This window comes from Molossus molossus, unplaced genomic scaffold (assembly GCF_014108415.1).
Source record: "Molossus molossus isolate mMolMol1 unplaced genomic scaffold, mMolMol1.p scaffold_m16_p_20, whole genome shotgun sequence".
Lineage (NCBI taxonomy): Eukaryota > Metazoa > Chordata > Mammalia > Chiroptera > Molossidae > Molossus > Molossus molossus.
This window is the reverse complement of record NW_023425356.1, coordinates 51,200,270-51,217,363: the sequence shown is the minus strand read 5'-3', so window position 1 is coordinate 51,217,363 and position 17,094 is coordinate 51,200,270. Positions and strand designations below refer to the sequence as shown.

Genomic DNA, 17,094 nt, shown 5'->3' with positions numbered 1-17,094 from the left:
GAAGTTGTATTAAATATAGGATAAGCTTGATTTCTGGTCTTGTTGGCTTTCACACGTGGGTGCTGTGCAGTCGGTTCAGCACTGAGTCGGGAAGAATGACAAATTCTTCTGTCCCTATTCACCGCATGAGCGATGCACAAAGAACCGAACGTGTCTTGCTGGACAACGAACGTGGTCAGCAGATGCCACACTCACTTTGGAGACCACAGTCTCCTCCCAGATTCCACCAGAGCAATACACGCCCCCTCCCAAGCCACAGCATTCATCGATCTTCGGCGATGGAGATCACCTGAGCGCCCTCGTTGACTAATGCGGAAACCAGGCCCAGAGAGGTAGCTTGCCTAAGGTCTCAAAGCTGGTGAGTGGCATCTTCAGAACAGAACACCCTGGTGACCACATGCCCAGGTCTGACTTCTGCACCACAAACACTGCCATGGTTAATGTTTAAGAAAAGGGGGGGGAGGGACATAATCACAAAATCCCGAAGGCGAACCTTTGCAAGTGCAAGACAGAAACCAGACCAGTTGGAGGAATTCAGTTTGTATGCCACAAGGTTACGGCAAAGAATGGCTGCCACTTTATTTTCAGGGGTCTGACGCTGACATGAACTCACAGGATCCATAAATGGAGACGGGTCTGTGCATTACAAACTGTCCCAGACTATCTTTTTTCTTTGTTTTGAAGCAGATGAGTCACCTACAGGATTTTACATCGTCGGGCTTCACCGAAGACACAATTAAAACGGTCCCTCTTTGGCTCACATTAGTTCAGTATTGTAAGTCCAGCCCACGAGCCGTTTATGCCCCACTCTGGGAGGGCGTCTGGGAGGCACAGCGCGCAGAAAACACCGGCACACCTGCTCTGCAGACGGGAAGCCATGTGAAACACTCCAACGGACAGGACCTGGTTTAAAATTAAATGCCTACAGTACACAAAGCATTGCTTACTGTGATTAATTACTCTAAACTCCTCTGTCATGGGCAGGCCTCAGGGATCATATGTGTTATTTAAGAGTGAAGACAACTCAGGAAGAAACTAAAGTGGCACAAATATGAATCGTGCCTTGTTATCTGTTGCCGCAGAATAAACCACCCCAAAGTATAGTGGCTTAAAAGTGTCCCAAGGCTCTTAGGTCGGCTGGGCAGTGGTTTCACCTGGGGTCACTCAGGCAGCTGCGTCTGACTGAGGACCGCAGGGGCGGGCTCCTCTTGCTCGTAGCCCTCGCCCTTAGGGAGCCGGACCAGGCCTCTCCATGCACAGCCGCCAGCACAGAGTCCGTGACCCAGCGCCTATCAAGCAGCCCCTGGACACACGCTTGCTGTTGTCCCTCTGGCCAATGCTAGTCACGTGGTGAAGCCCAGAGCCCATGTGAGAGGGGACCGAACAAAGACATGGCCACCAGGAAGGGGTGTTTGCTGGGGACCATCGCTGTGATAACCTCCCTCTCACCTGCACTGAGCCATGCTCTCTAGGACACAGACTGAAGAAAACCAAAAAACAGGAAAATTGTGCTTTGACATTAAAACTTCTTAGCAGTGGAGAGTGAAAAAGTTTGGCCGGCCTTCACAAACAGAATGTCTGAGATAAAAATAATAATCAAAAGCTAAAGTGTAAAATCTAATTGAATATGGATAATATAAAACAATAACGATGAATCATTAGGTTCACAAAAAATACTCCACAAAACTGGTGTATAATTCAGCAAGGCAGAAAACTGAGCTAAGCTGTCCGGAGGTTCTTATTTTCAGGAAGGCAGATCATGATATTGGCTAACGTGAGGCTTTGAAGTTCAATACTCATGCTGCAGTTTCTCGGGTAAGCACCAACCGTATAGAAAAAGAGTGTACACCTTTCAAACGAGTAGAGAAAAGAATGGACCGAAACATCCTCCACCGATCCAAACAAGTCAGAAAAGGAACACAAACAGTAACAAAACCCAAGGACAGGCAGGAGAAAAGGCACAGGGACAGAAGGCGGCATTAAACACGAGTAGATTAGGAGTTACATTAAAACTAAGTGCTACACAATAAAAGGCGAAGACTACAAGCTGGGTTACTGGATTTCTGAAGAAGAAAAAGTATTGAAGGACGAAGCACAGCAGACTGGATTTAAACGCAGATCACTGCGTGATGCAGAAAGACATAGCATACGAGGGCAGAGAGCTGAACGGGCCTGCACCGCGCACACTGCGCTGAGCAGAGCCAGGGCAGCCGCCGGCCCGCAAAGCAGACGCGGCGGAGAACTCACTGCTGGAGCTGAGGGCGCTCTCTCCGTGAGAGCAAAGGCTTGATTTCCCAAGAAGATTTAACCATTTTAAAACCTAATGACATCATTATAACATGAAAATGAACATAACTGCAGAAGAAGATGACAGATGACAAGTATAGGGAGCATTTGAACAAACCTTGGTAACTGACAGAATGAGCTGGAAAAAAATGAGTGGATACATGAAAGATGAGAACACCACAAACACAAATATGACCCAATAGGCACACACACCTGCACTTCAACCAACCAAAAAAAGAAAAAGCAGTGAAAAGGTAGAAATGTGTACAATAATACCAATAACACAACATCTGTAAATGCACACGTGCTAATCTTACCAACGAAAATCTACAGGGTCAGGTACCACTTTCCCCGGCATAAGCCATGTTGATCCTACACACCAAGACTTTCTGTTCGGTCTCAGTTTCCAGTGAGGTGCATGCTACTACAGCTGCTGAGGGTGCATAAAAAGTTTGCATTTTTTTCCTCCAGAAAATAATCCCTGCCTAAGGCTATGGGCAGTGCTTTGGTGACCAAGTGAAGAGCAAATCACAGAACCTGGTCCACAGAATTCTAAAAAGGTCGCAGCACCGAACTGGACCACTGAACACTATCTCCACTGTACACACAAGACAAAAACACAAGTTGGAATTTGGTAGGAAGACATAATATTTTCGAAATGAAAAGAAAAAGATCATATAATTGTTTTCTTACTTTTCTTTCCTACTGCCCAACTGGCGAGCTGTGTACTGGTCCCCATAATCAAGCAGCACCAATTGTCGGGAAAAGATGTTCACTTTGTTGCCTATGAATAAGTCTTCCAAGTGGAGGTCGTCATATTTGGTCCGCTTCAGAAAGGTACGGTGATTCTTTACATCATGCTAGAGCCAAAGCAACCGCACAACGAAACAATGGTCAGCAGGGGATGTTAATCATACTATAAACTAGAAAACGTTCTGAATTCTGCTTACAGAGGTTACATTGTTTCGCTTTTTGCTACAGATGCAAGTCATGACTTCTTTTAGAACTTCTGTGTTTCCTAGTCTACTCCGGCAATAACATAAACAATTCCTCTTACAAATTCAATGCTTAAAAAAAACAAACAAACAAACAAACAAAAACCCTGAATATAAAGATTTGTTTACTGCCAAATTGTTTTAGCAAATTAGTACCCCTGAAATTCCAGAGAAATTCCAAATCTCTGCCTTCTTGCCCACACAAAACCCCAATATCAAATGGAGTTATCCATAAAAAGAGGCTCTAATGAAGGAACAACAGCAATAAAAAAATAAGCAGGACCTCAGCCCAATCTTCTTCAATTTGGCCTTTTGCAGACATAACAGCTTTCCATAAGGGTGACATATTTGTGACCATGATCACCTTTACCTAGAGCCGCTTACTGACTACCTCTTAATCTGAAACCTGGATAGCCCAACCTCAGTTCTCTACCTGAAAAATATGAATTCCCTATTTTTTCCATTAATAATGTCTATGTAAAAGTATTCTTTTTTATTTTTTTGGTACGTGCCCCTAGCGGGAACTGAACCCGGGACTCTGGTCTGCAGGCCAGGGCTGTGGAAGTATTCTTAAGCACACTCTCGGAAGGGCGGTCCATCCCTCTCTCTACGCCGACGTCAAGCCCTTGCCACCCTGCAAGCAAGAGGCTCCTTTACCATCTCCACAGACCCGTCCGCTGGGTAATACAAAAGCTCGTAACGCCGATAGAGGGAAGCGTTGGGATCGTACCACTCCGCAATGAAAACGTATCTTTCACTGTGATTCTGCAAGAAAAAGAAGGGTTTTAACACTAAGACATAAAATATAAGCCCTCTTGTGGAAATCATGCAAATTGAAAGCAAGAACTACCAAATAAGTACAACAAACCATCTGCTCTACTTATTATATCAAATTTCTCTGCCTTTCTACAATGTATCAGGTGCCAACATACTCTCAGAACCACGTTCTTCGGATTTCTCACTAGCTGGCCCCAGCTGTGTCCCTCCAGCTTCACAGCCGCCCAGGCCTGAGCGGCGACCCCATCTCGGAACACGAGCCCGGCTCTGACTGCTGTGATAAGCCCGTCTAGCCGACAGCAAGTGCACCGACAGAGACAATGAATACACTGCCACGAAGAAGAAAGTTTCTGAGTGGCTAGCTCTCAGTTACATACAGTTTTAACTTTCCTAAATTTAAGTATCTCACAGTATTAACATAGCGTTGTCATTAAAGCCATAGTAACACCGTCTCTCCTTATAGACACTGTAGGAGAATGTGTAAGTCTAGGTCCTCTGAGAAGCAATGAGACGCCAAGAGAGGATTAAATGTGAAAGAATCGCGTGCCTGAAGGAGACATCCTGCCAGGGAACTCCTGCCAGAGAGAAGGGGAGGAGCCAGGGAAGCCCACTGACCTGGGACAAGCCTGACCCTGCGGGAAGGCCGGAGAGAGGCCCGGGTCCTGCTGGATGGCTGTCCAGCCCTGGGGGGCGCCCCTGGCCTTCCGGGGCACGCCTGCTCCTGTCAGGCTCTGGCTGGCCACCCTTGGGACGCACACCCTGGGCCCCACCTGCAAAAGCAGCCTGGACCGCAGAGCACAGGAGCAGGGGCCCGATCACTCACTTTCCCTCCAACTGGGGGTTTGTGAGGTGCATTCTTATGGCCGACACAGAGGATAAAATTTAAAAAGTAAGGCAAAGATTGGTCCTCCCTCCTTGACTATTAGGCAGGATTCCCCATCATATATATTATGAAAAATAAAGCCCTGGCCTGTGGTTCAGTGGTTAGAGTGTCGGCCCTCGGAATGAAGGGTTGCAGGTTTGACTCCCGGTCAAGGGCACAGACCTGGGTTGCAGGTTCATTCCCTGGGCTCTCGGGGCCCATGCAGGAGGGGCTTCTGTAGGAGGCAACCAATCAACGTGTCTCTCACACGGCTGTTTCTCTCTGTCTCATGCTCTCTCACTCCCTCCCTTCCACTCTCTCCAAAAATTTTTTAATATGTTTTCATTGACTTTTTAGAAAGAGAAGAAGGGAGAGAAAGAAACATCGATGTGAGAGAAACATCAATCGGCTGCCTTCTGCATGCCCTCTACTGGGGATTGAGCCCACAACCTGGGCATGTGCCCCAACTGGGAATCGGACCTCTCAGTCTATGGGACAGCGCTCAATCCACTGAGCCACACTGGCTGGGCAGCTCTAAAAATCAATGGAAAATATATCCTCAGGTGAGGATTAACACACACATATATATACATATACTCTTAGCCCCCCCAAAGTCCTTCGTTACGAAATGAAGACAGAGGGGAAAAGGTGTCTAAGAGTCTTGTTGCTAATTCTGGTTCTGAGTCTCTGGTTAGGGTATACAGATGTCAACAATTCACTTATAAATGTGAATTGTGTTAATAATTCACTTATAAATTCTAGTAGAAGTTGTATGCCTAGTTATGTTTATGATTATACTCATAAACTATAATGTAGGTAGTTTTCCTAGTCTGCGTGCCATGCTCTAACCGCTGAGCCAAACGGCCAAGGCTGTAGGTAGTTTTTAACACACTATTTTATCTTCCCCACAATCATCCATAAAAGATACATCTAAACAACGCTTACTAGTCAAGACAAAATAAAGGTAAAGTAAGGACACATACCATGACATTTGTAAATAGCTTTTCATACGTCTTTCTGCCTATCGATTCTTATCAATACAGCTTTCTTACGTTCAGGTTTCACTGTGCTTTCTGGTATTATGCTTCTCTTTTAATATAAAAATGGTAGTTTATTAAACATTTTACTTTCTCTATTAAAAAACTCACTCACTCGAAGCCGTGGCTGGACGCCTGCCTTCACACTGAACAAACGCATGACATTCCAGACGGAGGAAATGAGGCACAGCCAGCAGGAAGCGGAAGGCCAAGGGCAGGGAGGTCGGGCAACAGGAAAACCCAGGAACCCGGTGCTTCCGCGGACCCAGGTGGACCAACCACAACGACCCGTTAGCCTCCAATTCTGAGGCAGGTAGTCAAATTTTGTGCAACACACGAACCAGAAAACACTTTTCAAACAAAGAAAATAAACTACTGCTTATGTGGACTACTGTTTCCGGCTGACAAAGCAGCTTACAGTGAACCGATGGTATCTCCCAAGAACCAGGAAAGTGGGATACAAAGAACAACACCCCAAGAAACCCCGAGTTCTGGATCAGCCGAAGAGCGGCAGAGGGGGCGAGGGGCACCCTGAGAAAGCAGAGGCGCCGTGACAGTGGAGGAGCAGGGATCCCGCAGAGGCCTCTGCAGTGGCTGGCAGCTCACTGCAGGTGTGCGGTAAGAGGCCCTGGAAAAGGAGCCACTCTGCACGCAGCACGTGCTCCCAGAGGGCGGCCGTCAGTCCGCGGACCAGAGGGCATCCGTGGGAGAGACGGGTGCAGAGGACGCAGGAGTGGACTCGGTGTGGGTTCAAAGGCACAGCAGATGGTTGCCTGGAGCGTCTTTATTTCACCTCCATGGTTCCAGAGCTTCAAGACGAAGAGTTGTGCCGATGGACAGTGGTGACACTGCACGGCACCGTGAGTGTATTCGGTAACCCCGAGCTGATCGTATACTTACAATGGGTAAGATGGTAAATTTTCTGGTGTGTATTTTACCACAATAAAAAAAAAAGTGTGGTGGGGGAATGTCCACAGATGACCAGACAGTCCATTCATGCTCTGACTTATTCGTTCCTCAAATATTTACCAGCTGTTTATCTGCTGCCAAGCTTTGTGGTACATTCTTTAGAGTCCAAGAAACAATCCCTGACTTGTAGGAGCCCAGCAATGTAAACCCAAATATGTCAACAAGTCATCACGAGTCCTGCTGCAAGAACAATAGCAGTGACGGGTTGAGAGCCAGCACTGACTGGTAGGTGCTTCCATGTGCTCAGTACGTAGACCTAAACCCTTACCTATTACCCAGGCAACACTGTGAGAGATGGTATTATGATCTCCATTTAAAGATGATGACAGTAAAGCTCAGGTAAGTTAAAAAAATATGTCCAAGATGAGACAGCTTATTCACAGGCAAACCCAGGCCACTGGATTCCATCCAGACTCCATGCTCTTTTTTTTTTAATCCTTACCCAAGGATATTTTTCCATTGATTTTTAGATAGAGTGGGAGGGAGGCAGGGAGAGAGAGAGGGACATCGATGTGAGAGGGACACATCAACCGGTGGCCTCCCACACAAACCTGATTGGGGCCAGGGATCGAACCCACAACCAAGGTACATGACCTTGACCAGGAATTGAACCCCAGAATCTTCCACCCTTGGGCCGAGGCTCTAACGCTGAGCCACACTGACCAGAGCGAGACCCCATGCTCGTACTCTCCTGAGAGCGGTGACAGGGACCTGGGGGAGACAGGACCAGCGTCCACGCAGGCTGTTGTGCCTGCCGGGGCTCCAGAACCCGAGACGAAGCCTTGTCCATTTAATGTCCCGAGAGCAGACCTTAGAAAGCAACGAAAACCGGGCCACACCGGTCAGACTTAGAATCCTATCCACGTGTTGAAAAATGCATGTCGCACTCTATGACGCTGCATTTCAGGGGAAATTCCCTCCCAACGGGCAACAAAAACATTTTTGTTCCTCTGAATGCGTCCCTTGCCTGAGTCATCCTGAAATGGACTCAGATCGCACATCACAGAGACCAGTCTTGAACTGACCGGAAATCTGATTTCGGAATCTGCATGATTAAGAGTTAGTGAATGGTCTCGCTCAATTTTAAGCCAACCATGCGTCAGTGCGACTTCACGGACGCTCTGGAGTAAACTACGCAGATGATGAAGCTGGCATTTCAATGGGCATAGAGTTAAACCAGGTCTCTCCACCTGCTACTGCTTCACTTCCATGCCTCAGTGACAAGTACAACAAAACAAAAAGACAACCACCAAAGGCTCATATTTTCCCTCACCATGGGCTAAGCTTTAAGCATTAACTTGCTTTATACTAAACCTTTACCAAACAGCCTTCCTCCAGGGCGTCTTTCAAGGATCAAGTGTTTCTCGTACACTGGGCTGTGTGAAGCATTAACTCCAGTGTGGCCAGGACCAGTTCCAGACTGTGCTCAGCATTAACGTCAAGGACTTTCTTGCCCTTGGACTTGCCCCCGGGTCTGGCTGGAGAGTGAAGGAGAAGACTGAAGACAGAATAGTTCTTTCTCCCAACTCCTTCCCCGGCAGATGACACTGGTCAGTTGCTCCCGTCTACCAGAGACCACAGCCCCGGGTCAGCCAGCCCTTCCACTGTAGCTCATCCCCTTTGCCTGCCGGGCCTAGGGCAGCACAGGCTCCCTGCCGTTGCCCGCCGGTAACTCTGCCCACACCTTTGGAACTGGTCCCCTTAGTACACGCCTCGATGTTCCCAGTGAGCACAGCACATCTGTGTCCTGCTAGGCTCCAGAAAACTTTGGGGTCCAGACCGTTGCTGCCTCACACTGACACTTCAGCATCCTTTTCCTTGGGGGGGGGGGGAGCCTTGGGTCACGTGGGCTTTTCTTGTCATATCTAAGAAGGCCTTGCCTAACCCAAGCTCACAAAGATTTACGCCTATATTTTCCTCTGAGCTTTATCATTTTAGCTCTTACATTTCGGCCTGTAATCCATTGAGTGACTTTTCTTTCAGGATCTAACTCTACATTTTTGCATGTGGACACCCAGATGTCCTGGCAACACTTGTTGAAAGGATGGCCCCGTCCTCGATGCACGGCCCTGGGCACGCTTGTTGAAGGATGACCGTCCTCGATGCACGGCCCTGGGCACGCTTGTTGAAAGGATGACCCCGTCCTCGATGCAGGGCACTGGGCATGCTTGTTGAAAGGATGGCCGTCCTCGATGCAGGGCACTGGGCATGCTTGTTGAAAGGATGGCCGTCCTCGATGCACAGCACTGGGCATGCTTGTTGAAAGGATGACCGTCCTCGATGCACGGCACTGGGCATGCTTGTTGAAAGGATGACCGTCCTCGATGCACCGCACTGGGCACCGCTTGTTGAAAGGATGACCGTCCTCGATGCACCACACTGGGCACCGCTTGTTGAAAGGATGGCCGTCCTCGATGCACAGCCCTGGGCATGCTTGTTGAAAGGATGACCGTCCTCGATGCACGGCACTGGGCATGCTTGTTGAAAGGATGGCCGTCCTCGATGCACGGCCCTGGGCATGCTTGTTGAAAGGATGACCGTCCTCGATGCACGGCACTGGGCATGCTTGTTGAAAGGATGACCGTCCTCGATGCACCGCACTGGGCACCGCTTGTTGAAAGGATGGCCGTCCTCGATGCACAGCACTGGGCATGCTTGTTGAAAGGATGGCCGTCCTCGATGCACGGCCCTGGGCATGCTTGTTGAAAGGATGACCGTCCTCGATGCACGGCCCTGGGCATGCTTGTTGAAAGGATGGCCGTCCTCGATGCACGGCACTGGGCATGCTTGTTGAAAGGATGGCCGTCCTCGATGCACGGCACTGGGCACCGCTTGTTGAAAGGATGACCGTCCTCGATGCACGGCACTGGGCACCGCTTGTTGAAAGGATGACCGTCCTCGATGCAGGGCACTGGGCACCGCTTGTTGAAAGGATGACCGTCCTCGATGCACGGCACTGGGCACCGCTTGTTGAAAGGATGACCGTCCTCGATGCACGGCACTGGGCACCGCTTGTTGAAAGGATGGCCGTCCTCGATGCACGGCACTGGGCACCGCTTGTTGAAAGGATGGCCGTCCTCGATGCACGGCACTGCACTTGTGTTGCAAACCAGTTTCTCTCAGGCTCATCCTGCACTCTCACTTCCAGCCCACTGAGCCAGCCTGAGCCACCGCCACGCCGTGGCCTAGAGTGCTGCACCCTGGCTGTAAGTGGTGACACCAGGAAGTGTGAGTCCGCCGGGTTTCTTTTCCAGAACTGTCTTGGCTATTCTAGGTCCTTGACGTTCCCGTATCAATTTCAGCATCAGCTTCTCAATTTCTGCAAAGTGTCTGCTGGGATTTGGGCAGCGGCTGCACTGAATCTATTAACCCTTTGGAGAGACTTGCCCCCTTAACGGTACTGACTGCCGATCCACGTACGTGACATGCCTCCATTCGCGGAGACTTCCGGTGTACTCAGCAGGGCTCTGTGGTGTCCGTGTAGTCCTGCACTGCTGTAAAAGCAGTCCTAAGTATTCGTCCTTTGGATGCTGCTGTGAATGCAACTGATTTCCCAATTTCCTCTTCAGATTGTTCATGGTAGTACAGAGCAATACAACGGGTCCTTCTACATCGATCTTATATTCTGCAACCTTGCTGAACACATTACTTATAAGTTGTTTTTTGTTTGTTTTGTTTTGTTTGTTTTTTGTAGATTCCTTAGAATGTTCTACACTTAAGGTCAGACCATCCGTGAACGCAGTTTTACCTCTTCCTATCTAATCTGGAGGTCTTGTATCGCTTTACTCCCTGCCTGACCTAGGTGGCTAGAGCCTCCAGTACGATGGTGTAGGAAACCGTGAGAACAGGAGCGAGACTGCTGTTTTGAGGGCCAGTCTCGGAGGGAACACTACGTGCACGACCACGGGATGCAGACTCAGGTGGCTCTAAGCACGAGGGACTCTGGGGACCGGGGGAGCCTGGACAACGGCGGGCGTGAGGCGCGCTGGCCATCAGACCGTAGTGTCCTAGGAACGACAGAGGAGGAGGATCTTCCCCCTGTACAGAGCTTTCGCCTATATTATCCCATGTGACTCATGGGTTGTTTTAATTTCGTCGTTTAGCACTTTGGGTTTTCTTCAAACAAGACAAAGGTTATTTTGGTTGAGTAAAAGATCCCCCCCCCCCCAATCATTTTTGAGGTTAATCTCCAAGGAGGGCATTCTCATCACCTAGGTTTCGGTTTCTAATCGTGGAAGGAAAAGTGTGTGTCATCGGCTGTATGAGAAATAATTTGTGAGGCGGTTTCTGTGATTTCTAGGTGAAGGGGATTAACTTGCCACATCAGTGTGGTGAAAAGTAACAAGAAGGTAATCAAAGCCCAAAAGGACCTTTCCAGAAACAATGTGTCCAACGGTGGAGGAGTGCCACCTAGTGTTCAATGTGGGTTACAGCACATCCAGGCCTTGGTCATTTTACAAACACCCTGCAATATTAGCCCTATAATTATATATTAAATAATCATAATTTTGCGGAAGCCCTAATTGAGTAATTGAGTATCAAAATACAAATTATGATTTTTGAAAAAGTCTGTATCACTTGTATGCTCTAGAAATTTCGTTTTCAAAAAGGTGTCCTTTCTACAACCACAAAGAAAAAGCAGAAGAAATTTACTCCTAAAAAATAAACACCTTGCCCCAATTGCAATAGATTAGAAGGAGCACAGGCTTCCAGGCTCAACAGGTTCAAATCCAGGCCCTGTCACTTACTAGCAGCAGCATAAGTTTGGGTGTTTGTTTGCTTGCTTGTTAAATTCTGAGACTGTTTCCTTCTATGAAAAGGATATAATACAAAGTAGGCATTCAATAAATGATAAATATTAACAATTAAGAAAAATAGATTTCCCATCCTGGTTTATGTCAATAAGTTTCTTTTGGTTTTTAATGTATCCCTCTCCAGTCACCAATTTCATTTCTCTCTCACCTGCTACAGAAAAATGACCTAATCTGAGTTTTGTCTTTGTTTTTTTATCCTTCCTTCAAAAAAAAGAAAAAAGCCCCACATAAGTTTAAAGCGTTTTTTTTTTAGCCACTGCAGAAATTATCAGGTTCAAACAGCTTCTCTTGTGGAAGATAAATGCTCGTCACCTGCTTTCTAACATCAAAGAAATTGCACAGCACGGTTTTAAACAATGAAAAACAATGACTTTTGCCCTGGCCAGTTTGGCTCAGCAGTTCCAGCATCAGCCCGCGGACAAGAGAGTCCCGTGTTTGGTTCCTACTATGGGCATATACTTCGGTTCAGTTTGTCCTCGGCCCCAGCTAGGGTCGTGTGGGTGGCAACCAGTTGATGTGTCTCTCTCACGTTGATGTTTCTCTTTCTCTCTCTTCCTCCCTCTCTTTCTCCCGCTCTATCTAAAGATAAAATGCAAAAATGACCTCGGGTGAGGATTAAATAAATAAAAACTATTTTTATAATTTGGTTAAACTATTTCAAGAATATTTTCCTTGCGATATAAAAAAATAGTTTAATCTGTGTGTGGGGTGTGCATGTAAAAGAATTTTTTAACCGTTGCATTCATTTCATTAACTTACCCTTGCAAATTCTCCAAACTTCAGTCTCTTTTGAGCTTAATCCTAATCCTGTCTTCAAGATTACAGATGCATGATTTGTGTGAGCAAAAATGACTATATTTCTACAACAGAGTAAGTTAACTGTTTGATACAGATATAAATATATATGTGCTATACATGGTTTTGTATATTATATGCTACATATATATTTTATAGTGTAACTAATACATATACTATATATGTGTATAGCACATGTACGCATATAGCATATATATTTATATGTATTAGCACATATATCTATTTAGCTTGTATGAGAACTATGAAAAACAGAGGGTGAAATTTAAGTTAACATATATCAGAGAATACAGACCATTCTGCATAAAGCAATATGGAGAAGGCACGGTGCGTAAGAGGAATCAGGAGAAAGAACAGCAACTTAATTAGACAAAGTGCCTGGTATCAGAAAATAAACTTAGACTGAGCAATACATTTAATAGCTACACTTTCTCACATCGAATTAACAGAAAGTCCTACAATGTCAACAGCTTTCGAAACTGAGGTAGTTTAGACAGCTTTTGCAGGAAAATGAATATGAGTTCACAGGAAGTGTTGGAGATATTTCTGGAGGGCGAGGTACTTCAGTCTCAGGTGACAGCACCATCAGAAGAAGGCCCTGGGTGAAATCGCAGCAGAACACATGATGCCATGTCGAACGGGGTGCAGAACACATGATGCCATGTCGAACGGGGCGCACACCTACCTGGAAGGTGCAGCTCCGGAACCTCGGCGAAGATATTATGGAAACGAAAGGCCCCAAAAGGGCAATTAAATTGTGAAAAGCCAATTATAAGGGGAGAAATTAGGAATCATTGATCTTCCAAGATAAAAGCATTACCCAGAAAATCTTCCTAAGTTTATAAGATCATAAATGTTTCAGGTAGAATGAAAACAAGCACAAAAAGACCCAACCAATATGGCTGAAGTCTAAATAAGCAGATCTAAAGAAAATAAAATGTCTTGATGGAACAGAAAAAACATATGAATGTATTACCCCACTGCGTTTAGAATGAAACCCACAATCCTTCAAAGTTGGAGCTTCTCGGGTCTCTTCTCCTGTCCCCGTCCTCGCCTCCTTCCCCAGGCCCGGCCACACTGACTCCCTCCTGTTCCTCCGTCTAACCAGCCCGGGCCCTTGCTGTTGCCTCTGCCTGTAACGCTTCTCTCCTAGATCTCTGCCTGGCCAGCTCCTGCTTAAGATCTCAGCTCTAGAGTTACCTCCTCATGAGGACCTTCCCTGCTGGTCCCACGAAAGACCACCCGTTTCTGGAGGCTGCCATTATATATTGCGTGGTGTGATTTCCCCACAATGCTTAGTACCATATGAGGTGACCAAATTCATTCCTTTGTTTACATATATGTCTCCCCAAGTAAGAAAGAAAAGAATTAAAAAGTTACAGCACCTAGCAGGCTTTCCCTAGCCACCCCAAGGCGAGGTCAGATCACTGTGTTTTGTTATATTTTTCTACTTCACCTTGTAATCCAAATTATACTTGTGATTTTTTTTTTCTAGTATCTGTTTTTCTCAAGAAGTTCTATGGGGTAGGAGCCACTGTTGGCTATTTTATCAATCAGTGTATAGGTAGTGCTTGGCATACAGAAAACACTCAATAAATCTTTGTTTGAATGAATGAATTACTGGTGAAAAAGGATGGGCGATGAGATGGGACCTCAGTCTTACATAACTCACAAAAATGAACGCAAAATGGATAAAAGACTTAAACCATATCTTCCCAAAACTGTAAAATGTACAGGAAAAACTCAACATTGGGCTTGACAATGACTTTTTTTTTTCCACGTAAATTGTCAACTAGAAATATTCTTCGACAAAATTCACTTTAAAAAACTCATCTGTCTAGGTGAGCACATTCTCTTTAAATACTGCATAATAGCCCTGGCCAGTTTGGCTCAACAGTTAGAGCGTTGGCCTGTGGACCAATAAATCACGGGTTCGATTCCGGTCAAAGGCATGTATCTCGGTTGTGGTTCATCCCTGGCCCTGGTCAGGTCATGCGGGAGGCAACCAGTTGATGTGTCTCTCTCACATCGATGTTTGTTTGTCTCTTCCTTCTTTCTCTCTCTCTCTCTCTCTCTCTCTCTCTCTCTCTCTCTCTCTCTCTCTCCCTCCCTCCATCCCTCCCTCTCAGTCTATCTAATGATAAACAGAAAAATATCCTAGAGTGAGGATTAAAAATAATGCTGCATAATATTCCCAGCAAAGGACTCACTCATGCAAAGTAGGAGCACAAGCTCACTGCCAGCTCTGATTCCCTGGTATGTCCAATGAAAGGCAAGCAGCTAGAAAGCAGGGGGCTCAAGGAGTGTCTAGGAAAGGGAGCAGCGTGAAAGGAGGCAGACGGGTTAAGTGCTAGATCACATAGGGCCCGTGTGCCATCCGGAAGCTTTGAATTGTATATGGTAGGGAATAGGGAGTCTAAAGTTGTAAAGAGGTAACACCAACAGATTTGGGTTCTAGAAAATTCCTTCTCATGGCAGAGAAAACAATGGGTTGGGGGATTGTCAGACCAGACTGTTAATGACGCTATTACAACAGTCCCGGAAAGAAATGAGGGATCGTGCACTGAACAGGATTACGGACCAGCTGGATGTAGGACACACGGGCGAGGACGGGCTGCAGGACAACGCCGGCTTCTGGTTTTGGCTGTAACACAGCGGCTTCATGCATTAACTTGGGGAAACAAGAAACCGGGTGGAAAGACAGCAAGTCCAGTTTGGTCTTATGGAGTTTATAAGGGGCATGTGTGGGTAACCAGGTAGAGATGTTCAGGAAACACCTAGGTTAGGCCTCAGCAGGTCTGAGATGAAAACTGAAATTGAGGAATGAGAGCTTAGGCACTGGGAGAACTCGTGGGTGTGCATGAAAACACCCGAGGAAAATGTATAGACTAAGAAGGGAAATTATTTAAGGGGGTGAGTCTCAGAGACGGCATTTAAAAAGCAGGCGAAGCCAGTGTTGGGGGCGGGGGGTGACCATGACTTCCAGTTGTTACAGAGAAGCCTAAATAAACTGAGACGTAATTACTGGATTTAGCACTAAAAAGGTCGTTAGACACTTAAGCAAGAGAAACTTCACTGAAGCCACAAAGACGGAAAGTCAGACAACAAATTGATAGATGGAAGAACTGCGAAGAAACACAAGGTGGAGGGTGCTCTTTTGTCTCATTTCATTTTCTTAAGATATATGATTTTAACATTGAGGAGCAGGAAATGGAGGGGAAAAGGTTAAACTCGCCGGAAAAAAGGAGAAAAGCAAAAGGTTTTGTCATGAACGGGAAGAAATGAGATCTAAGGAAAAGATGGATGTATTATCCTTCAGCACCTCTTTCTCTAACGGAGAAACACAAGACTGAATGGTGGATAAAAATATAGACCAACATGTAGGTTGGGGGCATAAGGCTGAAGACACTGACTGTTCCACTGTCATCTGCTTGGAACAGAAGAAAGGGGAGTGGCAGGCTTGAACAGGCAGGAAAAGGGCAGGAGCGGATGGGGGTAACAAAAAGGACTGCTGCGTAGAAGTAATCAAGAAAGAAGGGGTGCTGAGTGAGGCTCTATTGCTAAATCCATACCTGTATCCACCTGACAACAGTCAACTGTCCATCCTCCGGTCCATTATTCACAAATGTTGAAAAGATTTGGTAATCACGTGAATTAAGAACCCTGGTGCTCCCAAGCAGGGAAGTGAATTAAAATCACCTGCAGGCGTTTGAAAACATGCCCATCCTGCTCCCTATTTCTATTACATCAGAATTTCTGGGGGTGACGCTCAAGCAAGTGAACTTCCCACAGGCTCATCAAATTATCTAGATGGGAGCATTCCTGCTAAAAAGCAGGAGGCCGGAAGGAACCAACTGGCTATTACTAGGTGGCCCTTGGAAAGGGTGCAGGGCAGGGCTCCGCCAGCCGGGGAGACCCGGGCAGTCACGTGCACACCACCCCATCCTCTTAAATGCAACTCGCTAAGGTGAAGCCGAGACCCTGAAACATCAAAACAGTTAAGTAGTTTGTTCGGAATGATGCTTCACTCAGGCTGTCAGACTCAGTGTCTGACCCCCTACACTTCCGTTACGTGACTCTGGGGCTCGGCAGCACCAAATAGACAACGGGGCGAAGGAGCAGGGCCGGGGACGCCCCGAGGGCCCTGCGCCCCAGGACCCGGACGCCGCGTCACCAGGAGCCCGGAGCCGTTCTTCTGGCCTCGCCTGGCACTCACCATCGTCTCAGGAGCTCAGCCCGAGGAAATACGTGTTGTTACCGCCACAGGAAGACGCCAGCACCAACACGACGCCAGGTTACTCTGGCAACAGAGCCCCGCCTACTGATGGACGCAGCGTGGAAGCCAAAGCCCCGCTCTCTCGTCTCTATTGGCCGGGAGTAATCGAAGCTCCGCCCACCTAGCCGACAGACCCGCCCCTTGACGCCGTGGCCCGGGGCGACGGAACATGACCCACCTGTTTCCACGGTCGTCACTTCCGTTTGGTTGACCGGTGACCCGGAAGTTTAAGCCAATATCCGGCGAGGGTCCAAATGGTCTCTGG

At 47.1% G+C, this 17,094-nt stretch overlaps 1 protein-coding gene across 3 annotated transcripts in view; it reads right to left on the bottom strand.

The window, feature by feature from the left end:
• Nucleotides 1–16,835, bottom strand: part of NME7 (NME/NM23 family member 7) — an 83,673-nt gene extending 66,838 nt beyond the window's left edge. For 2 of the 3 annotated variants that reach the window (XR_004960950.1, XR_004960951.1), the window contains exons 1-3: nt 16,770–16,835; nt 3,939–4,046; nt 2,980–3,146 (exon numbers count right to left, since the gene is read on the bottom strand). Coding sequence is in view for 1 of the 3 variants with exons in the window: in XM_036273162.1 (XP_036129055.1) it covers nt 2,980–3,146; nt 3,939–4,046; nt 16,770–16,772 (278 nt within the window). In the remaining 2 variants the exon portion in view is untranslated. The remainder of the gene's footprint in view (nt 1–2,979; nt 3,147–3,938; nt 4,047–16,769) is intronic. The other variant, XM_036273162.1, reaches the window with a different exon arrangement.
• Between the last annotated feature and the right edge of the window lie 259 nt (nt 16,836–17,094).